The sequence below is a fragment of the Glycine soja genome, chromosome 1, assembly GCF_004193775.1.
Source record: "Glycine soja cultivar W05 chromosome 1, ASM419377v2, whole genome shotgun sequence".
NCBI lineage: Eukaryota > Viridiplantae > Streptophyta > Magnoliopsida > Fabales > Fabaceae > Glycine > Glycine soja.
In genome coordinates, this window is record NC_041002.1 from 47,843,005 (window position 1) to 47,868,571 (window position 25,567).

General features: G+C 31.9%; 2 protein-coding genes and 1 long non-coding RNA gene across 3 annotated transcripts; 2 read left to right on the forward strand and 1 right to left on the reverse strand.

Annotated features, from left to right (window-relative positions):
- Window positions 1-1,011: 1,011 nt before the first annotated feature.
- On the reverse strand, window positions 1,012-1,381 carry LOC114389571 (heavy metal-associated isoprenylated plant protein 21-like). Its single transcript, XM_028350305.1, has 2 exons — window positions 1,294-1,381; window positions 1,012-1,206 (listed from the first exon to the last, which is right to left on the reverse strand). The coding sequence occupies exons 1-2, from the start codon at window positions 1,363-1,365 to the stop codon at window positions 1,012-1,014; spliced, it is 267 nt and encodes an 88-aa protein (XP_028206106.1). The 5' UTR covers window positions 1,366-1,381.
- Window positions 1,382-2,691: 1,310 nt separating this feature from the next.
- On the forward strand, window positions 2,692-5,886 carry LOC114389657. Its single transcript, XM_028350423.1, has 2 exons — window positions 2,692-3,427; window positions 3,509-5,886. Exons 1-2 carry the CDS (start codon window positions 2,692-2,694, stop codon window positions 5,884-5,886), a joined length of 3,114 nt encoding a protein of 1,037 aa, XP_028206224.1.
- Window positions 5,887-9,934: 4,048 nt separating this feature from the next.
- On the forward strand, window positions 9,935-10,433 carry LOC114405404. Its single transcript, XR_003665199.1, has 3 exons — window positions 9,935-9,991; window positions 10,089-10,279; window positions 10,378-10,433. It is a non-coding gene; the product is annotated as an uncharacterized LOC114405404 (long non-coding RNA).
- The last annotated feature ends 15,134 nt before the right edge of the window (window positions 10,434-25,567 follow it).

The window sequence follows — 25,567 nt, forward strand, 5'->3', positions numbered from 1 at the left end:
TTATGTTTTGTTCTTGATAAATAAAACCAATGCTCTGATTTTCAGCTTCAAGCTGTCTTTGCATCATACTTTTAAGAGAAGGAAATTCGTCATTTTGCCAACCCTGCAGCAGTGCAAACAGGGTTGCCACCAAAGGGGAATGGCATTTATAAAAGAAATTCAATGCATGCGTCTGTCTTTATATTCAAGTTGTCGTGAGTTGTGACATTTCTTCTTTCTTCTTATTTATGCATTTCTCATCTTTTGACCAATGCCGAAAAGTAAACATCAAGGGGAGATAAAACATGAGACTTTCTTCACGTAACAGAATAAAATATAATATAAGTACTTTTCCTATTCCCCAGCTGCATACTCACATATATTTTTCTACATAATACACCATATTTCTTTTTATATTTACATGCATGCTATCCCTAATTTATTTATCTGTTACTCCCATTGCATTATTTACTCCCTCACATTCTCGTTATTAATTACTCTCTTTTTACAGTGGTAAATGCAGTCCAATTAATGTCCTATGATCATTTTTGTACTTTGTATGCATAATGCATGGGGTGTGAATTTGGTAATTATTATTTATAATATATTAGTCTAGAGTTTAATTTCTCATGCGGTGACCATATATATATATAAACATAAACGTGTATACTTTTTATTCTGTTAATTATGTAGATCAGTAACATAAAATCTGTACCTACCTTTTTTTGGACAAAAAATCTGCACCTACCTAAACTTTGCTAAATCGGTTTTTACATTTTGCATTCGATATGATCTCCTTTATTTTAGTTTGGACAGTAGCACTTTCAGTTATCTATAGTCAATTACATTATTATAACCACTCGTGTTTTGAAATGGATCCATTTTCTGGATTGCATATACCCCACATTTATAATTGCATGTTCTGTTCTCAGAGTCAGTCTTGTAGAAATAAATCATAACTAAAAAAGTTGACTACAGACCGATAGGATTTGAATTAAAAATACCATTTAAACTATTCAAACCTTCCCACTACTAAGGTAATCTTAATAAACTAGCTGTTCTTCTTACCCTCTTCAGCACCTTCTTTGGATCCACATATCCTCTCACTACCACCCTGCTCTCCTTTCTGTTCACCTCCACAGATTTCACTCCTTTTATTGAACTCACTGCATTTCTCACTCTTCTTTCGCAACCATCGCAGTCCATTCTCACTTTTATCTCTGTTGTCTGCAACATAATATATATCTGAAGGAATCATACAATTAATTATAGAATTCACTATTGCCTCTCTCTCTATATATACTTCATTCTTACCTGCATTGCTTTCTGCTTGGTCCTAGTGCTGGTTACAGTGCAAAAGTTGGAGAGGTAATCTAGTGCACCCATTTTCTAGAAATCAAACCAAAGCCTGATAGTGAGAGTGTGATTCATGAATGGTGTTTATGTAGGGGAGTCTCTAAAAGATTGAGAGGACTAATTAAGGCGCAAAAGCACACTAATTAGGGGAGTCTCTATATATTGAATGGTTCAATATCTTATTTCGTGTTCATAAGAATTTTCTTTTTTTCTTTTAATATTTATCAAAAACACACTAAAAAGTAAAATGAAAAATAAAGAACAATTCATAATATTTCATTATCGTAAAGTAATTAAGGGTATTCTAATTAAAAGCTATGTAATATAAAAGATAACTTTAAAAAATCTTATAAAAATGAGACAAATAAATATAAAAAGAGTCTTATATCTAGAAATGAATATATTATAATTCTCTCATTTGCAATTTTGACCGAAAAACCCATCATTTGAGCTACATTTTGAAATGAATATATTATTATTATGTAACACAAATGAATTTGCTGGTTGTGGCCCCTTGATAAGCATGTGAATTATACTTTGAACCCGTTGAAGATTTAGACACAGTTGGAAACAATAAATTTTAGTCAAAGCTAACAATGAATTTGCTGGTTGTGGTTCCCATTTTATGTTGGTTTTGAAAACAACTACAATCCAACTTCAATTACTAACAATGACTTTGAATATGCTACAAATTTCGTTTGTTGTAGGCCAAGTTCGAGCAAAAAGTTACGAAGTTAATTATTGTTTCACAAGCATCGGAGTTTTGGAGTTGTCTTTTGGTTTGCCACTGTTGTGATCCCACCCATACTTGTTGTTGTTGACCGAACTTCTGTGGTATGTATTTGTTTGACTCAGCAATGATAATTTCATGGTTATTTATATATAAATTGTGTTACATAAACAATTATGTGCATTTTGAGTGATCCTAGATTCCCGTTTGAGATTTTATACAACGATTAATACGAATAGTTTGGATTAATCGTTGTATGGAATCTTGAATTGTCCGTTTGGACAGTTTGAGAGGACAATCTTTTATAGTAGATTAATACTTATATGTTGTTTGCCTTTTCTTAAATTTGTTGAAATTTTGGTATACTACATTTCACTTTGTTCTCTGAGTGCATACTTGAATGCGTTGCATGAATACATGCACCTGCTTTCATCTCGTGTACTTGGAGACATAGCTGAAATGCTGCCGAAATTTCAACAAATTTAGAAAAGGCAAATAACATATACGTATTAGTCTACTAATAAAAGACGTCTTCTTGAATGGGATAGGGTCACACCTCTAATGAAACAAGTGAGGTTTACATGCATGTTACATAAGATAATAATGTATGACAGCAAAGGGAAATCATGGATCGAAGTTGGATGCAAGCATCACGCATCAGTGATGAGTATGAGAATGGAGTTGAACAATTCCTCCAATTTACTGAATTGAATGCACCATGTCTGCGGGGTAAATATTTTTGTCCATGTGTGAAATGTGGGAATGGGAGACACCACGTAATAGCTGAGATAAGAACACATCTTATATGTCACGGGATCACTCCAACTTACACAAGGTGGATATGGCATGGTGAATTGCTAGAGAACCCATCAAGCTCTCAGACTAACCCAGTTGATGTGGACATGGGAAACCGTATAGAAGACATGATTCGCGATTTGGGACAAGACGGATTTCAACAAGCACGTGCTCCTTTGTATGACAAAATAGAAAATGATTCGAAGATGCCTTTGTATCCAGGGTGCACAGCTTTCACAAGGTTGTCAGCGGTATTAGCTCTGGTAAACTTGAAGGCACGATTTGGCTGGAGTGATAAAAGCTTCACCGAATTGCTGGTCCTGCTAAAAAAATTGCTTCCTGAACAAAACACGTTGCCAAAGAGTCAATATGAGGCAAAGAAGATTTTATGTCCAGTGGGAATGTCGTACCAGAAAATTCACGCATGTCCAAATGATTGCATTTTGTACAGAAATGAGTTTGCAAATATGCGTAATTGCCCTACTTGTGGTGTATCACGCTACAAAGCCAACACTGACGACTTCGTTGATGATATTTCCCCTAATAACACTCGTCCAACAAAGGTTTGTTGGTATCTTCCAATAATACCAAGGTTTAAGCGCTTGTTTGCTAATGGAGATGATGCTAAAAACTTGACGTGGCATGCAGGCGGGAGGAAAAGTGATGGATTGCTCCGACATCCGGCTGATAGTCCGCAATGGAAACAGTTTGATTCCTTGTATCCTGATTTTGGGAATGAGCCTAGAAATCTAAGGGTTGCTCTTGCTTCGGATGGAATGAATCCGTTTGGTAACTTAAGTACCAATCACAGTTCATGGCCTGTTTTGCTCATGATTTACAACCTCCCTCCTTGGTTGTGCATGAAGCGAAAATACATAATGCTTAGCATGATGATAGCGGGTCCAAGACAGCCAGGGAATGATATTGACGTGTATCTTGCTCCATTGATCGAAGACCTGAGGATATTATGGGAAGATGGGGTTGATGTCTGGGATGGTTATTTGCAGGAGACTTTTACGTTGCGTGCAATGGTATTTTGCACCATAAATGACTATCCAGCATATGGCAACTTAAGTGGATACAGTGTCAAAGGCCATTACGCATGTCCTGTATGTGAGAAAGGTACTGCCTTCGTCCAACTACAACATGGAAAGAAGACTGTATACACAAGGCATCGAAGATTTCTAAAACAGTATCATCCATATCGACGTTTGAAAAAAGCTTTAAATGGATCTCAAGAACACGAAACTGCGCCGCAACCATTACAGGGCAAAGAAGTTTATGATCGCGTGAAGGACATCATAAATATCTTTGGCAAGACACAAAAAAAACCTCCAACTGACAAAAACATATGGAAGAAAAGATCCATTTTCTTTGATCTTCCATACTGGTCTGATCTTCATGTTAGACACTGTATAGACGTGATGCACGTTGTGAAAAATATTTGTGACAGTTTAATTGGCACCCTTCTTAACATTAAAGGAAAAACAAAGGATGGTTTGAAGTGTCGTCAGGACTTGGTTGAAATGGGTATAAGAGAACAGTTGCACCCAATATCACAAGGTTCGCGAACATATCTACCCCCAGCATGTCACACGATGTCAACAAACGAGAAGAGGAGTTTTTGTCATTGTTTGCGTATGCTTAAAGTTCCACAAGGATACTCTTCAAATATAAAGAGCCTTGTTTCGGTGAATTATTTGAAATTGGTTGAGTTGAAATCTCATGATTGTCATGTACTAATGCAACATCTATTACCTGTAGCCATTCGGGGAATCTTGCCTGTGAAAGTTCGGGTTGCCATAACACGGTTGTGTTTTGTTTTTAATGTTATTTGTAGCAAAGTAATTGACCCAGCAGCATTGGATGAGTTGGAGGAGGAGGCTGCCATTGTCCTTTGTCAAATGGAGATGTATTTTCCTCCATCATTTTTTGACATAATGGTGCATTTAATTGTTCATCTAGTGGGGGAGATCAGAATGTGTGGGCCTGTTTTCCTACGTTGGATGTATCCAATTGAACGCTACATGAAAGTGTTAAAGGGGTACACGAAGAATCTACACCGACCCGAAGCTTCGATTGTCGAAAGGTATGTTGCTGAAGAGTGTATTGAGTTTTGCTCCCAGTACATTGAATGTGCTCAACCCGTCGGGGTTCCCGAAAGTCGCCATGGTCGGACACCGGGGGGTAAGGGTACACGAGGATTCAACGTTATCACAATGACTCGACATGAAGTCTCACAAGCGCATCTATGTGTATTAAACAATACAGCAGAGGTGATTCCATACATTGATGCTCACAAAAAAAAAAAACTCACTGAAATGAACCCAAAAATGAACATGAGGAGGATTTTGCAACAGCATAATAAAGCTTTCATTAACTGGTTCAGGGAAACTATATTTGCTGACGATGGTGCCTCGGTGACTTTAAGATTGTTAGTTGTTGGGCCAAATCTAAATGTACCTACTTGGAAAGGGTATGATATAAACAATTATTCATTCTACACGAAGTCAGCAGATGACAAAAGCACAATGCAAAATAGTGGCGTGACTGTGGATGCCGACTCCGATCACTTTTGTAGTGCATCAGACAACAATCCAATTCGAGCATCGATGCCTTACTTTGGAGTTATTCATGAAATATGGGAGCTTGACTATACTGAATTTAGAGTTGTTGTGTTTAAGTGTAAGTGGGTCAATGCCAATACTGGTGTCCGTAAAGACGACTTTGGATTTACCTTAGTAGACCTAAATAAGGTGGGTTATATCGACGAACCTTTCATTATGGCACAACAAGCAAGACAGGTGTTTTACGTCCAGGATCCTTGCGATTCAAGATATTCAGTGGTTCTTCAAGGCAGACCAAGTGGTTTAAATGACACACATGATGGTTCCACACTTGACATTTGTGAAACTACACCTTTTTCCACTAAAATTCCTTCTACCAATGACTCATTACACGTTGATGAGGTGCAAGCAAATCGCAATGATCATGATGAAGGACTATGGGAAATGAATGTCAGTTAACTGTACCCTAGGATACTAATGTAAATACCTATTTCCCTTCAATTTAAGTAATTTATACATGTTCATATTTCCATCTATATTACAAATGCTATTTGTTTATCAATGTTAACTGTTATTTGTTTTATTTGGACAGAATCATGGCAACACCACCAGCATCCCCTCCGCAGTCCAATCAACAGTCAGAGGCGATGTCTAGGAATACTAGACGATCGACACGGCTTAGGATGTTGACTAGAAGAACCTTGGATCAGCCGCGACCTATTGTCACCGTTGATGCTGCAACTGGACGAGGATCGGGCCCCCATAAAGAGAAATTCCACAGTTATTTAGGTGTTGTAGCTAGAGAAAAATTTCCAATTGTACATAACAGTTGGAAGGATGTACCAGACACACTAAAGGAGCTAGTATGGAATGAGATTTTGGTAAGTGCAGTGTTGGTGACATATAAAGTTTAAAATTTTTTAAATGATTAGTGATGCATATAGTAGTAAATAATTTGTCTTGCAGGCTAAGTTTGATATCCCAGAAGCCCTAGATGCAAAGAAAAAGGTGATGTCAACTGTGGCCACTAGATGGAGGCAGTTTAAATCATCCCTGACAAGTAAATTTGTGTTTAGTATTTCTGAGGACCAACATAAAGAAGATCCTTCTGTCAAATATGGCTTTGATGCACAGATATGGGAGGAATTTGTGGCAACCCGTAAAACCCCTAGTTGGCAGGTTAGATGTGATGTCTACAAAAAAATTTGAGTTATATCATTGTAAAGACTAAATAATTTGAAGTCCTTCTAACACTATATGTTAAACCACAGGGAATTAGGAAGAAGATGCAGGAAATCCAAAAGAATAATGACTGTCCCCATTTGCTTTTCCGCGGGGGATATGAATTGCTAGAAAAGAAGCTGTTAGACGAGAAAATGAAGAAAAGGCAACATGACGCATTGTTGACTGAAAATCCAGCACTCATTGAGGACCCTCCATCTCCCATTCAAAGACATGTCAAGTGGAAGATGGCCCGCACGAATCGATATGGGAAAATGACATCTAAGACCGCAAGACAAATTGCTGATAAAATTGTCAGTTCCAACTTCAATTTTGATTACAACAATTTCAATTTTGGATTAAATGTGACATGGTGTTTGACATATAATTACTACTTGTTATGTTGTTTACAATGACAGGGAAGTCTAACGATGTGAAATTTGTTCTACATGTAGGACTCGTTGGAAGAACAAGTGACACAGGGTGAGTTTGTCCCCCAGGGTCGTCATGATATACTTAACACGGCCATAGGAAGACCAGATCATGGAGGTCGTGTTCGTGTAGCTGGGTCTGGGGTCACAATTAGTCAATACTATGGGAGGATATAACGTGCCTCAAGTAGCTCATCTATAACATTCACCAAAGAACAGTTGGCTGAAATAGTAGTAACCGTTAGGGAACAAGTCATGAAAGAGCTTGAAGAAGAAAAGAAGCAAAGCATACAGGCTTGGAAAAAAGAGCTGAAGGATGCCATCATTATTGACATATTTAACGGAGACAAGGACTCAGTACCTTATAATTTTGACTTAAATGTGTTAGGTGCACGCGTGAGTACTAAGGAGAGCAATACTGAAATTGTTGTGAACCCGTCTGGGGAAGTGCATGCTGGTGGTGTAACACCGCCTATGGGGCTGTACGTCCAAAGTCAAAATTGTACAAAGCTCGTGGCATTAGCAAAAATTCATGATGGACCATCCATCATACATTGCGTAGCGTATACGGATGATGTCGTAAGGGTTAGCGTCGAACTAGTAATTGATGGTGAAGCTGAAGTTCCATTACCGACATCAGAAGTTAAGTATGTGAGAGATGCCGTTAACACATTCATTGCATGGCCATTGCCTTTGGTAAAACTAGTATCAAATGAGGTAGTATACTTTAAGTTCAGCCAATTATTATCTTTTCAACTGTATATTCCAATCTTTTGAACGTTCCTATAATCAATACTTTTGTTGCATGATATAGCATTCAGGCATCACTCCAGACAAAGTTTCCAATGCTGCCGAATTAAGCAATGATGTTCCTAAGCAGGACCTCTTGCGTGAGTTGATTAAGACCCTTGTTGACATTTACGACAAGCCTGTTGAGTTTGTGTGGGATCTTACTGAATTTGGGATTCCAAATGTAAATTCATCGTTGTTCTTAACATATACTGATGTCAGCGAAATAACATCAGGCGACTAATGGTTGAACATAGCCATACTTCAATTGTGGACCATGTAAGTAAAATCCATTCGTGACTATGAAATCCATATTGCTATGACATTTACGTGATCTTCAGTTATTTTATGACATGTGCAAATTAGGTATATGAATGAGTGGAGTAATGGCTTGGGTTATCGATCGGTGTATGGATTCCTTGAGCCTCAATCTATACACAATGCAAAGGACAGACGTGGCCAATGTGAAGAATATATCGAAAAATGGGTTAAGGAATCGCAACGACAAGTGTGTATAGGAGCTTATTTGAATGAGTAAGTAAAATTCATTTTGGCAATGCTGTAACTCTTTTTGTCCTACTAATAAATAAATGGTGTGCAAATTGCAGCGCCCATTGGCAAATGGTTGTGTTGTGCCCTAAAGACAATGTCGTGGTCTGGTTTTGTTCAGTGCGTAGAAAGTCTGATGTTCATATCAAAACTGCAATTAACAAGTTAAGTATTATATTTTTAGTCGTTTAACCTATATTAAAGTTGGACGTTGCGATTGTGCACATTATATTAACATCATATTAATCTTCCAATGTAGTGCATACAAGAAATTAAACACGACTGCTGATGGCAAAGTTCCTAAAACTGCACCCCAGTGGCTTGAACTGAAGGTTAGTCGAACTACATACAATGTTTGCAACTTGAAATGTTATTAATCATGTTCAGCCCTACATTCAATAGTTAATTTGTTCTTCATTTAAACTCACGTTCAACGCGGAGGCTATGAGTGTGGGTATTATGTGATGCATTGGATGTGAAACATAATTGGCACGAAGTTGAAGAGTGATTGGACTGTGGTAAATAATGTACTCCGAAAACATTGACGGCAAATCACCATATGTAGGCTCATTTAGACTCATTTTCATTAATTGTTTGTATTTGACAATGTGTAGTGGTTCGGTGATGGCTCGGCACTAGACTCGGAGGTGATCACAACATTACGTAAAAAATGGGCAGCTTACTTTTTGAAACTTAGAACCATCCAATGTAGAAAGCTGTAATTACATAACATGTGGACATGAACTTTGTTTTACTGCTGTAATTGTTTTGGTTGGGTTGAACAGTTGTGCTCCTTTAATGGTTATTATCTTTCAATTAAAATATGAATGCCTTAATTTCATAATGTTTTTGTTTTTGTTTATTTCTTGGGTTAGTTTTTTCAACTAATGTACAATTTATTATAGATGCATGCCTTGAAGATTTTATATATATTACTAATCTTTATAAGTTCTTGATAGATTTATGAGACCTATTGTGTATATTAATCTTTATAAGACCGAGAAAGGTATGCTTTGTACAATGTAAGTATTCAAATTTTATACTGGGAGCTTCAGCTGCCTCACAAAGTTCTGACAAATGTGGGACTAATTCATCCCAACATCTTAAGGGTGAGCAACATGGTTAAAAATTTAGATCAGCAACATAAAAGTTCAAACCTAAGACTAATGAAAGTTCAAACACATTATAATCTTCCCGTTGATATTTTACTTGGATATCCTCACTCGTAGGCCTCTTAGGTGGGACTCCTCCTCAGGTACTACACACACCTCTATTCTTAAATTGTTACTTCTCCCTTATTTGGAGCATTTATCTGAAGTGAATCCGCTTGGAATTTGGTGGGTGCAGGATACACTGGTCATGTGATCACATTTGAGGTTGGTGCGGTGCTTGAGGATGCAAATTGGCAGGCTCCAGTGAATTGTTTTGATGAGAATGACAAGGAAAAGAATATCCCCATTTTGGGATCTGCTGTTCGTGGTGGTTCTCTTGGGAGTTATGACGTAGGCTCTGCCACGTGGGCAGACCTTAGGAAAGCACCCCTCCAAAGTGCAATGGAAGTCACTTACATTTGTGTAATAAGTGTTTGTTCTTGTTCTTTTTTGTATTAAATTTCCCAATCACATGTTGTTCTTTCCATTTATAAATTACATGCTTTCTTCTACTCTGCAGGTCCACTTTGTTTTAAAAGAACTTGTGCGGAAGTCAATTTCAGAAACTGAGGTCAGCAATGTTTCAGCAATGTCCCAGCAATGTTTTCAGAAACGGAAGTCAATTTCAGTGCACCGTTATTTGAGACTAAATATGGTGGATTATCTACTATCTATATTGAAAATCGTCACATGGCTTATTAATTAGAAAGGGTAATGCTCTTACCAGCTGGATCCTTGAGGGTCTGTTTCTATCAAGTTGAGCTAACCGAGGCTACACTTAATTTTGAGCTACCTTTCATTATCTGCAGTGTCAGTCACAATTCCCTCGGGTGATTAATTGGAAAACTAACATATAAGGGAAGGCATGTGTTTAACCTGTACTGTGTAGTTTGTTGATGATTGTAATTTGTAATAAGTGTTGCCTATTTTGAGTCTTAACATAATTTTTCAAATGTCACTCCTGTAGCTTCAGCATTGATGAAAAGTTGATTTTGAAGGTATATAGCACAATGCCCTTTGTCACTTTTAATTGATTTAAGCTCTTTCGCTGCAAAGATGCCCCTTCAGTTATAGTACACCATCTGGACATGATAACCCGAGCTTAGTTGTTTGGTCTTTTATTTGGAGCTGAATAGTAAAGACATGTGACAAACTCACTATAGTTGTTTGCATTTTGAGAGAGATAAATATAAATGCATTTGAAAATTCTGCTGTGTTTTGACATTAAGAGTTTCCGGCATTGTATGATTCAGCTCAATTCACATGAACATTTCCTGTGCAAAATGTAATTTGATCTCAATTTGGTAGCCTTCTAAGGTTTCTATTTTCACTTTGAAAGGTTAGATTAAGGCATGTCTGCAGTAGTTGCACTGGAATAAAGGGTCTTTTATTTGGAGCTGAATAGTAAAGACTTGTCACAAACTCACTATAGTTGTTTGCATTTTGAGAGAGATAAATATAAATGCATTTGAAAATTCTGCAGTAGTTGCCCATCAGGAGATATGTGCTTCAAAAGGATTTGTCTTCTCGCAGATTATATGTTACATGTACCGAAGTAGTTTACAAGGTATATATGAATTGTTCTGCATGATCGTGATGTTGCGATATGAGTTTTAATACACGAAATGATCTTTTATTCCCTTTCTCTCTTGGTCAAGGTATCAAGACCTTCATTTATACCATTTTGGGGGACTGTAACAATTGAGAGGCGTGTACCTCTTTCTCTGGTCATTGATATTATTATCATTGAACAAGGTACTGATGCAGGCATACCATAATGTTTTCTTGCCCTCTATTTTAATGTGTTTTGCTTAAACTAATTTCAGTTACCTAATAAATTTTTGTTTTTTGAGACTTATATATATATGCAAAGAGTTATGAATCTGAAATGCAGGAATGATGGCTTCTAGGAAGACAACTGTGGGACGGATATTGTCAGAGGCGCTTTCTTATTCTTCATTTTATGATAGGTTAGTGTGGTAATTGCCCCACCTGTCTTCTTTTCAAATTGAGGAATAGAGTTATGAGTGAAAGTGAAGCATGCAACATTTGAAAAACCAATAAATAGGCTAGCACAATAGAGAAAGAATTTCAACTAATGATTATATTCGATTGATATCATTCTTTTAAAAGTTTAGGAACAAAAAAATATTCAATGCTGAGTTCAAGTACTAAAATTAAGAATCATACATAATTTTACAAAATAGCATAAATATATTTCCACTTTTTTTTTATCTAGCCTTATTATTTATATTGAACGCAATAACTAAAAAAGTATGTTTAATTTTTTATTTCTTAAAGTAATCATGAGTTTGGGTCCAAAGTACTCCGTGCTCATATATGTAGGCACTAATAAAAAGGTTCTATAAGAACAAGCTAGCATTCAAAGTAAGCAAATAAATATATTTAATTTTTAAATTTAAATAAATCAAAGTAAATTAAGATTACAATACACTTTCTAAATGAAATTGAAAATAAGTATACGCTTACTTTAAAACAAACGTATTTTATAAATGCTCGGAAAGTAAATTTTATTATCTATATTAATCCTACATAATTCGACCAAAATTATTTCATGTTAAAAATAGTCGTGATCATTGAAAAAGCGTAAATTTTTTAAAAGCATTATTCGTAAATGATTGATCACACTTTGCCAGCTGTACATTTTCATGTTTAAATAAGTATTTTTAAAAGCACCCCTGCTCTTCACATTTTCTTTGTTAATGTTTGAATTAACTAGACTCTTTTAATTAAGCTAGCTAGCACCAAATATAGTATATATAGAGATTTGTGCAACTGTTTGTTTGGTTGGTTCTGTCAACTTGCATTACATGCAAACTTGATGACTTTCAACAAAAATGAATTCTACTAGTATAGGCAACTATTCTATGAGGCAAATGATCATAGGAAGCACTAATTAAGATGCCTTTATTATAAATGTCATTCCAAAGGCGTGATGTTTGATTTTATCTGAAACAGAATGGATCATCAAAGGCATAGCCAGAACCCATCTATGGTAGTGGAGCTCAATTAATTAGCATATGGTTCTAACACCAGCTTCAGCAACAGCTCCAACAATTTTGGTCAAACCAATACCAAGAAATTGAAAAGGTTACTGATTTCAAGAACCACAGTCTTCCCCTGGCAACTAATATATTATGCAACTAATATATTATGTTTATTGTTAATAAATTTAACAATTACCTTGTTAAATCTAATTATATGTATTGTTAATTGTTAATATGATTAAGTTACAATATTTTAACAACTGTTAAATGGCTATTTGTATTCATATTCATTATTTATGTTATTGTTGCTTAAGATTAATATAAATTTAAATTAAGTAAAATGATAATATATACTACACAAATTTATATACTTTCAGCTTAATTATTAGTACATTTTACTTTTTTTATTATTAGATTATATCATGTTTAATTATTATGTTTATTAATATATACTACACAAATCTAGGTTAATTACATTTCAAATACTGGTTGATATATATTTTACTTTATGTAATATCATGCATTATCTTGCTTATTTATATAATATTAATTTAATTAAAACCAAAAATTTTAGAACAAAAATTATATTTACTTATCATAATAATTATTAGTTGACAATAATAATTTAAAAAATTCGAGTTCATATTATTTACATTTATACAAATAACATTTATAATATAAAAATTTAAAATAGAAAAAAAAACATAATCTACGTCGTTGCTTACGACAGCAACGACGTAGCTTTCATGCAGTCCACAACGTTCCTACCCGAGACACGACGTGAAGGCCATGGATTCAACGACGTTCCTCTACAAGCACCGATGTAACTTGGCATGGATTCAACGACGTTCCTCTACAAGCACCGATGTAACTTGGCATGGATTCAACGACGTTCCTCTTCAAGCACCGATGTAACTTGGTTCCTTTCGACGTCGTTGCTTTCGGCAGCAACGACGTAGTTGGCCAACCATTCAACGGCGGTGGTTGCCGGTGCAACGATGTGGTAGCCCTTACACACCACGTCGGTGCCACCATACCTGACCTTAAAAGCTTACCTTTCAACGTCGTTCGTCGTGCCGACAACGTCTTCGAAGGCGAACCTGCAACTACGGGCCTCCAGTCATCCCCGTCGCAGGAATCGTGTGCTTCTAAAATGGTGGATGGAGACCGTCGTAGATTGGCCGGAGGCCTACGACGACCTCTCATTCAAAGTCGGCCCTGCACCGTCGTTGAACTCCGATGAGCACCGACGTTGAACGCGTTTTTTGTAGCAGTGATTCAATTCTATCTAAACCTGCAAATATTATTTTTGCATTGTTTATGCGTAAATGTAACACTTATTATATTAGTTATATACATATAACATATATTAATTTTACGATAACAAAAAAAAATACTAGAAATTTTGCACAAACAAAATGTATATTTCTAATTTCATGAACACAAATTTATTCATTTCAAAATCACTCTTCACATGAAGGATTTTAAAAAATTAAGTTTGAGCAAAAAAGACTTGGAAATAAAAATAAAAATAATGAGGTTTTGCTATACCTTGCATAGAAGATCACAAGGGGGTGATCAGGATCACAAACCTATGATTTGACATCACAGTTGTAGCCTTAATAGCACTTGGGAGATGATCACAGTCCACGAGCATGATTGTGAGGGGTGTGAGCACGATCAAATTTTTTCTTTCTTTGCTATTTTATATTCTTTTTTTTTTTTGTAATTGAGGATTATTGACTTTTGGTCCAAACCTTTAAATAGGTTTTTAAACTTTGATTTAGGCATTCAAACTTTTAACTCATTGACAGTATAGACCGAGAGGATAGGGTTCCTCCTTCTCTCTTTATTTTGGTTAGATTTTTTTTTTCCCTTAATGTTTTAGTTTTGATGGTTGTGGATAGTCATCTAGGGTGAAGCCATTGACGTTTGTTTATGTTAATATAGTTATGAGGTTCTTTTCTGTTAATTCTTCTCTCGTCGATTTTATAAATTCTTGATATTTGGTCATTATGTGCATGAAGTTAGACACTTAAGATGAGCTGAGAAGGAAATTTAGTGTGTTGGAACCATAAGAAAAGAGTTCAAGTTCTAATTACAATATATAGTAGAATTAATCTTAGGTGGATAAAATAAATTAATATAGAGTCTAAATGATTTAATTGAACATAACACAATCACAATAAGAGTTTATTCAATTAGTCACATCTTAATTTCTTAAAATAGAATAAATATTACCTTGAATTAATTCATTATTAAAAGAGAATTAGGAAGAACGTTAATTAAATTGTTAGACAATAATTTGGGGACCAAAAGGGGTGGTACCTATACTTGATCAAACCAACAGCTTTTATGGGAACCTGAAATTAAAATAAAAACTCATTAGTGCTAATAACACCAACCTGAAATTAAAACTAGTGGTGCCGGAAACATAGATAATAAAAACTGCTGATAACTAACAAGGGCGGAAGAAAACATCAAGCACTGATAATATCTGCAATAAATGTGTCACAAAGATGCTGGAATCTAAATGATATATGCTGCAACTATGTCAACTGTTTCACATGACAAAAAAATGTTAATTGCTTATTTTCATTCTCACCTGTGTATTTTTGTTAGACGTTGATCGTTTTGTATCATGATTTTATTGAAAATTTATTTTAATTAGGTGTACGAAATTAACGTCGAATAAAAATATAATAAATTAATATGAAAATATTTTTCAGCATTAATATATGTATTTCTAAAATATGTTTTTTATTTTGTGATTAAAAAATTTCTCAATTTATTTCATTATACTTTTTATATGTGTTATAAGATAGAGAAAGAGAAAGACTTAAGAAAATTTATAAAAGAGATAGAGAAAGTCATTGGTAAGAGAACATGAAATAATTAACTAGATATTTAAAAAAAATTCAAGTTTTAAATTAATCATTATGTTGTAGAATAAATACGTGTTTGTGTAGTTATTTAATAATGAACTTAAAAAAATGTGCATTGAATATATAACTACTTTTTATTTAATATTTTAATAATTATTTTATTACGTAAATTTAATAATTATGTAATATTAAAAATTAATTAAACTCATTTAAATTATACAAATATTTATATCATACGCATTTAACATACCTTTTGTACAACTAATACACAATTACTATACAACTCAGATGTTCAATAATTTTAACTCTATAATATAAAACATCATTTTAATTACTGAAATAAATTAAAAGTATTTATTCTATATAAATTTGAAAAAAATTAAAAAAATAAGATTATTAAGCCTACATACTACTACAGTTAAACATATTATATTATTCTTCCCTTTAAAATATTTAATTTTCAGTAATTAAAATATTTTATTCTGAAGTTTAATATCATTTTATATTATATTTATTTTAATATACTTTTAAAATATAATATACAACGATATTATTAAAAATCCTTGATGAAAACTATGAAATTAATAAGATTTATTTAATTATAATATAATCATAAAATAATTAAATTATCTTGTCATTCCATATTTTACAGTTACAAAAATATTTAAATTTAACACAATTGAAATCCTCTTTAATTTTTTTAACATAAATTTGTAAAAAATTATAAATTATTTTTAAAATACAAAATATATATCTTATTAATCTACAAATATGATTATTGACATCGATTATGTATTACTAATGTAAAAAAAGTTATGCACATAAGTTTGATGATTTAAACCTTAATTTGACAAAAAAATTATTTAATTTTATGAGAATGAAAAACATATTAAATATTTTGAAGAAACAAAAATATATATTTCCAAATTTCATAACCACCAAAAAAAATATTTAAGCTTGTTTTTTACAATACAACTTTCCACATATTTTAAATTTTCAAGAAAATGATCCAAATAAACCAATGATGTAACCATTAAATTTAATGATTTTATTGTTAACTAAGTCTGTTGATATTTTCTACTTAATTTTTAAAAAACAATTCTTGGCAAATAGGTTTGTTGTTTTCTTGTAACTAGTCTTTTAATTTGTGCAATGCGTAGAATAAATATTTAATTATGTGATTAAAATTTATATTAAATAAATATTTTTAAATATACAAATTATATTATAATTAAAATTTACAATAAATAAATATTATTAAACATACAAATTAAATTATAAATTTATGGCAAATAATTTATATTATTTATGTTATGGATAATTCTTTTAAAAGATTCAATTTAAAAATTATATTAAAAGGAATAATAGATAAAGAAAAATATTTTTAAAAAAATTATTGTTAAATAAATAATCTTACAATAAATAAATTGTCACAACATAGCATATCTATAAATAACTCCGATACATACAACATAGGGATGCAAAATGATACTATATGTCAACAACAATAACAACTAAAAGTTATGGGTGTTTAGGATTCACATCAACTCATGATTTAATTCAATCTAATTATATTGAGTTTAATTTCAAAAGTGTTTGGATTCAATCAGATCCAATCAATTAAGATTCGATCATGACCAAATTGGATAATGGGTTTTATTTTTTTTGAACCCAATCCAATTTCACTCAACTCATACCATATAATTTAATTTATTATATATATAAAACAATTATTAAATACAAAGTAAAACACATTGGTATTTTTAGCTTATATACTTTATTAAATTATTAATTTAAACCACCATTGATTTGTTTTCTTTTTTAAGTTGTTTTTATCACAGTCTTATTTTGTTTATATCTTCATATGCTAATATCATGATTTATATTTATATAATAAAAATATTGTGTTAGCATTGAAATTATGAATTATATTAGTTAAATATTTTTATAATTTGATCTCTTTAAGTATATTTCGTCGTTATATACTTAAAAATTATAGGCAAAAACAAATTTTTGTTTTAAAAAAAATTATTTTTTTAAAAAAATACTCAGAACCAATTATTCTAACTTGTTAATTTTTTAAGCATAAATTTGTAAAAAAATTTAAAATACCCAATACATATCTCATGCATAACAAGATTCAATTATATCTTAATCTACAAATATGATTATTAACATCGATTATGTATATTACTAATATAAAAGTAACATTTATTATATTGGTTATGTATTACTAATGTAAAAAAAGTTATGCACGTAAGTTTGATGATTTAAATCTTATTTTGGCTAAAAAGTAACATTTTTTAATTTTATGAGGATGAAAAACATATTAAATATTTTGAAGAAACAAAAATATATATTTCCAATTTCATAACCACCAAAAAAATATTTAAGCTTGTTTTTTACAATACCACTTTCCACATATTTTAAATTTTCAAGAAAATGATCAAAATAAACCAATGATGTAACCATCAAATTTAATGATTTTCTTGTTAACTAAGTTTGTTGATATTTTCTACTTATTAATTTTTAAAAAAACATTTCTTGTCAAATAGGTTTGTTGTTTTTTTGTAACTAGTCTTTTAATTTGTACAATGTATAGAATAAATATTTATTTATGTGATTGAAATTTATATTAAGTAAATATTTTTAAATATACAAATTATATTATAATTAAAATTTACAATAAATAAATATTCTTAAACATACAAATTTTATTTTAAATGTATGACAAATAATTTATATTAATTATGTTATTGATAATTTCTTTTAAAAGATTCAAATTAAAAATTATGTCAAAAGGAATAATCAATAAAGAAAAATATTTTTTAAAGAATGATCGTTAAATAAATAATCTTACAATAAATAAATTGTCACAACATAACATATCTATAAATAACTCAGATAGGTAGACAACATAGGGATGCAAAATGATACTATATGTCAACAATAATAACAACTAAAAGTTAGGGGTGTTTTGGATTTAGATCAACTCATGATTTAATTCAATCCAATTATATTGAGTTTAGTTTCGAAAGTATTTGGATTGAATAAGATCTAATCAATTAAGATCTAATAATTGTTATATATATATATATATATATATATATATATATATATATATATATATATAACAATTATTAAATACAAAGTAAAACACATTGGTATTATGAGCTCATATACTTTATTAAATTATTAATTTAAACCATCATTGATTTGTTTTCTTTTTAAAGTTGTTTTTATCTCAGTCATATTTTGTTTATATTTTCATACACTAATATCATCATTTATATTTATCTAATAAAAATATTGTATTAGCATTGAAATTATTAATTATATTAGTTAAATATTTTTACAATTTGGTCTCTTTTGAGTGTATTCAGTCATTATATGTAGTTAAAAGTGGTAGGCAATAAAAAAAATTTAAAAAGAAAATATTCAGAACCAATTTATCTAACCTGTTAATGATTAAGTTGACTTAGGTTTGCAAAAAAAAAAGTACACAAATATGATCCAACTCAATCTGTAGATCTTTTTTATCGAGTTCAGCAATGGGATTTAGTCAAATCTAATTCAACCCGACCCATGAACATCCTAAACAAAGTCTTATCACACTAGATAAGATCAAATACATGAATTACTTAATTTCATTTGACACAATTAATCTGTCATGAATAATTCATGATAAGAATAATGATAATTTTGCATTTGTTGTGAAAGGCCTAACACAATCCTCCTCCTTATTGTGGACTGGCTTGGGACCAATTATGAAAAGACATAAGCGGTATATGTCAATGAAAGATAGATTTTTTACTCCATGGATATTTGATATTTCAATTCTTTTTTGCTTTGTTGATATTTTAATTCTAAACTTTGAACAATAAGTTAATCATATCTCTTAACATTGTATAAACAAAACCAACCCAAAAGTCATATATAAGAGACATGTACCTAGACTTTGTTATACTAATAATGGAATATTTGTAGTTTCGTCAAAATATATGTACATAGAAGGCTGCCAACATACCTCACAAAGTGTAACATTTCTAATTTTATGGATATTACAAATAAATATATGTGGAGGCTTTTTGGAATGCCTATTTAATGGATTAGAGAATACTTTTATGCTTTATTTTTAATAGTTACCTTATTTATGATGGCACAAAAATAAGATAATAGGATCCCGATGAAGAGTCAAGGCCAAAGATGTGTTGAGGGCCACTATGCCATGCACACACCGCGGCTTAAAGAGAAAGGAGAAAGGAGGAAAACTAGGGGGAGAAGAAAAAAAAAAGAAGATAAAAAGAAGGAGGAGAAGAAGAAGGAAGAGAAGAGAAGTTAATAGAGATCAAAGGTTTAGTACCTGAACGCGAATTAGAGACCATCAGGTGTGAGTGGTTTCCCTTTAGCCTTCCTTATTCTTTTGTTGTGTTTGAAATTACTTTTTTCCTCTTTTATTTCCCTTTTTTCCTTTTTGAGACCTAAGTTAGGGATTTGATGAATTGAGAGAGATTGAGCTAGATTGAGGGATGTTTATGCAAATTTAAGAGTTGGGTTTTGATGTAGAAGTGTTGTTGAATTGATCTTTCAAATTTGGAAGAGGTTGGGAGGCCACAGAATGGCCACACGGAGCAAAATCACTAAGCATCGCGATTATGCAAAGTTGCAATCTCGCTTAAGTGAGGACCTTTGCTCGCTTAGGTGAGAGTTGTTAAAGAGGTTAGCTTGTGTCTACACCCTAGCTTGGGCGAGAATTATTCTTGACTTAAATGAGAAATCTTGCTTAAGCAAGGATAAAGTCTTGCTTTTACAGTGACACCAAGGAGAATTCTAAGAGTTTATCTTAAGTGAAGGTGTTAACCGTTTGACAAGTGTACCAAATGTTCAAGTAGTAAATCTCGGAAGTCCGAGTGTCGAATTCCACAGGAATTTTGTGTGGTACTTGTATTGAATACTTTTCAATTTATAAGAGAAGACTTAATTAAGAGAAGGGGTAAAAGAGAATAGTAAACAATTACAATGAATTGTAAATAGTAGAAAGCAAAAGAGTTAACTAGGGAATTCAATGGAATGAGAATGTTAGGACCTAGCATGCCTTGTTTGCCTAAGATGTATGATTTTATGATTTTTCTTTATCAACTCAAGTAAATTTATCCTACCCACATCTATTCACTTACTTGCCCCTGATGCCTCATGATGACAAGCCTATTTTATTTTCTTGTCCTCCAAATGCCTTTGAAAAGATTCAACAAATAAAATGCATGAAGATAGAATTATAGATATGTGCTTAAATGCATAGGCATGAAGTTATCATTCTATGTTTAGCAATGATTTCCTTAAGATATCTTTTCTTTTTGTTCTATTAGAAGTTATCCTCTATCGATTGTCTAACCCCTAAAACTAATGCATGCATACTTTCTTTAAATCATATTTAGAAGTTACCCCTTGTTGAGCACCTAACCCCTAAAAGAATGTAAAGATGAATAATGCATGAAAGATAAATAGAAAAGACAATAGGATAGAAAACACCAGTTGTTGCATTGGTAGATAGTGAAGAGTAAATCATACATCGTTTTGGCTTTTTAGGCCTGCCAAGCCCTAACTAGGGGTTTAGCCTCTCATGGTCATTGAGGGCTTTACATTGAATGAGGTATAAGAACTAATGGAAGAAAAGGGGTTAAAGAAAGAAATGGAGAAAATGGTGGAAGAGAGAAGAGAATTTCCTAAGGAAGAGTTTTTAGGCTTTAGGTAGTAGTGAGAATGCCTTAAGACTCGGTGTGTCATTTCCCCTTGGTCTGGCTCTCTATTTATAGCTGCTAAAGTGGACTTGGACCATCGTAAGCTTGCTTAGCGCGCTCCTCTCGCTCAACGCGTGCTGGATCTCGCGCTTAGCGAGCTGCTCTCGCTTAGCGCCATTGTTCTGGTTTGCATGCTTGGCGCGTGTTGCACGCTTAGTGTGACTGCTTCCTTCGCGCTTAGCACGTGCTTTGCGTTGAGCGAGATGTTGGGCTAGGCCTGATGCTGAGTTCTTTTTTCTTCATTTTTTACAATTTTTTGCTTTTAGTCCCCCCAGTTTTTATATCTGTAGCCAAGATTTGAGAAAACATCAATTCTTATCAATTAAGTACAAATAACTGCTAAATAAATTTTTTAAAGACAATTTTGCTTTATTTTCTCTTATCAACAATACAATTATTTAGCAGTTATCAAAATTCCCTAAATTAAAACTTTGTTTGTCCTCAAGCAAATCAAAATAAGAGCAGTTATCATAATCTTGCAATGGAAGCACAAACAACATTGAGATGAAATTGGTTAGTAGGAAAAATCAATCAGGTTGCTCGCCTCACTTTCCTCACAAGTTTTAGTGTTTCATTCTGCGCAAAAGTGTCTGGGTGAGTGTTTAAAATTTCTACACCTTGCAATCAATGTTCCCAAATTTTTCATTTCATCTCAGTTAAAGTTATTCTTACTTATACTTGGTGGATCACTTCACTAAGGACTTTTATTGGCTTGTAATGGGGCTTGGCTAAGTAAAAAATCATGATTTTTCTGGGATTTCAAAAACTAGGGTTATAAGAGAGCATTCATCGTAGAAAACTTATACTTAGCCTTGGCTTTATTTATTTTTCAGCCTCAGCACATATGCAATTATTTCTAGCCTTATCACTTATGGCACCTCTTTTTTTCTACCCTTATTTACATTTTTTTTAGATAGCTTTGGGCCTACAATCTTTTGAGGGTGCCTTATTGTGTGTTGTTCTACCTTCCTGAGGCGAATTTTATCCTAGCCTTCCCCCAAATTACAGGATTATTATGACTTAAAACCCTTATGCTCTCTTAGAACCCAAAACAAGGTCAGAGATAAAAAATAGGCTCATGGGTTTTATTTAGAAAAATTATTTAGAAAAATAATCACTAATTTTTTTTGGCTCAACAATGGTGCAAGGGATAAATTTCAGCACAGGTTGGCTTTTTGGCTATATGGCTAAAATAAAAAGAAACATGATCTTGATCATATTCACCTTATGTAAATAACCTAACAAACTAAGAATGATGCAAAACTAGGAGCTTATAAGCAGACGCTCTCTCACAAATAAGTTCACATAGCTCATCGGGACAAGATAAAGTTATTGGCTTACTAGACCATGATTTCTTTCCACCAAGCTAACCTTTTCTCTCTTTGTGATTCATGCTTCACTGCATGACTGACTCTTACTTTCAGGGAACCAGCATTTTCACAATTGTCATACAGCATTTCAAGTGTTGAGTCCTTTTAGAAAAGCCTTAGAGTGACTTCATAAAAATTGAATCATCACCCAGATCATCTTGAACACGGACAATCAACAAGAATACAATAATTGTGACCAGGGACCTCAACATGTTTGTAAGATAATAATAATAATAATAATAATAATAATAATAATACTAATAATAATAATAATAATTAATAAACCAAACTCGTAAGCTAATTTCATTACTTCATTCTTGCACTCTATAATTCCAACTTAAAAAGACACCAAAAAGTCTTACTTATACATGAATTGTGACATCACTTTTCCACAAATTTTGAATTATCAAGAGAAATAGTCAAAACAAAAAGTCAGAGACTTTTAAAGCTTTTCTTATACATCATTAAAATCATGCCAATACAGGTAAATCATTTAATAGAATGTTTCATCAAATATCAAGTTTTTTAAAAAAATTTAAATTAATTATTATGTTGTAGAATAAATACGTGTTTGCGTAATTATTTAATAATTAATCTAAAAAATGTGCATTGAATATAGAACTACTTTTTATTTAATATTTTAATAATGATTTTATTACGTAAATTTAATAATTATGTAATATTGAAAAGTAATTAAACTCATTTAAAATTATACAAATATTTATATCATACGCATTTAATATATCTTTTGTACAATTAATACACAATTACTATACAACTCATGTTCAATAATTTTAACTATATAATATAAAACAATATTTAACAACTTAAATAAATTAAAAATATTTATTCTATATAAATTTGAAAAAAATTAAAATAAGACTGTTAAGCCTACCTACTACTACAGTTAAACATATTATATTATTCTTTTCTTTAAAATATTTAATTTTTACATTTAATCATTTTTATTATATTCATTTTAATGTACTTATAAAATATAATAAAAATATCATAAAAAAACCTTGATGAAAAATATATAATTAGTAAGATTTATTTATTTATAATATAATAAAAAAAATAATTGAATCATCTTATCATTCCATATTTTAGAATTACAAAAATATTGAAATTTAACGTTATTCAAATCCTCTTAAAAAAATTTAAGCATAAATTTCTAAAAAAATTATAAATAATTTTCAAAATGCCAAATATATATCATGCATATCAAAGTTCAATTCTATCTTAATTTAAAAATATGATTTTTAATATCAATTATGCATATAATTAACGCAAATGTAACATTTATCATATCGGTTATTTATAACTATTGTAGAAAGAGTTATATATGTACGCTTGATAACTACTAGAAAATGTGAATTCTACATCGGTTATCGGAGCCATTTTACATCGGTTGGTGACCGTCATCGTAGCCAATATCATAAAAAGGGGAAATATATTCTAACGGTCGTGGACGGACATCTTAGAATGTTGAACATTCTACATCGGTCGTCTTAGAACCGATGTAGAATGCATTGCATTCTAAGACGGTCTTTGGCACGTGACTGTCTTTGAATGGTTAGCATTCTACATCGTTCGTCTCAAAACCAATGTAGAATTCCTTTTTCTTTTTTAGTTTGAACTACTTTTATATAAACCTCCAGAGGATCAAGCTTTTTTCTAGAGCATTTCAGAACAAATTTATTAGATTTAGAATCAACACTCTTCAAATTCACTTATATTGATTTAACCACAAATTATAAACTAGAAAATCCAAAACCAAGAAATAAATCAAATATCCCCTCTCTCCAAATTCCTGCTTATATAAAAAAGAAATGAACAAATAATGCACGTACAAACAGGTTTAATTTACACAGTTAACCAATCCTAACATAATTTTGTAATCTATGGTTAATTTTGTTTACTTTTATAATACATGAATGTATCTTAAAAATAATTTTTAATTGGTTAATAGTATAAAAACTCTTTATACTTTTGGTACATACAAATTAAACTCAAATCAAATAATAAGTTATCTTCAAAGAATATTTATGGTTAAACCATCTCAAAGCATGTCAACACTATACATATTAAATTGTGAATAATAATCTACGTAAAGATGATAAAATGTTGTGAAAACTAATTAAAAGGAACTAACTAACATAACAGCTAAGTAAAGTAATTATAATTATAGGAACTAATTAACCGTTAGAAGAAATCCATGACATGGTGCATTATGATTCATACCTCTTGACATACTTATCGAAAGGACTTGCTAGGGCAGTATCACCTGCAACAAGGAAACAGAGAGAATCATTAATAAAATCAATCGAAGATGTGAAAGAAGAAAGGGTGAAAGAAACATGTATGGTTAAGAGGTTCCCATTATGCCTATCCTTCACCTGGATTAAATAAAAACAGAAAAAATGAGAAGTGGGTAGAAAACCTTCATTCCCTCAATAACAATAAACAGTAAAATAATATGATTTGAATTGCAATTTAAGCAAGTAATGCACCAGTTATAGAAAATGCATGCATGTGCACAGTGAGATGTTTCACACCTGCAAAAGGTAGCAAACCAGGGAATATCCAACCACACTTTGAACGAAGTTCCTCTAAAACAAAATCATGTAAACAAATCATCAAATTTTATCAAATGATTTTATCTTCTCTATTTTTAACAAAAAATAAAGGTATTCTTCACCATATAACAAGTTTATTAAATGATGAAAGGAAAACATTCAAAAGAAAAAAGGTAGTGGAGAGGGGGGGGGGGGGGGATAACCCTTTAAATTCAAAACCTACAAGAAATCACACTAGATTATGTTAGGAAAAAAGGAAGTGGAGATGGGGTAGAAGAAGTAGCAAATCACAGTACATTGCATTTTGCAAGTGAATGTACTAAAAGAAAACTTACTATAGTACATCCCAGACAGGAGTA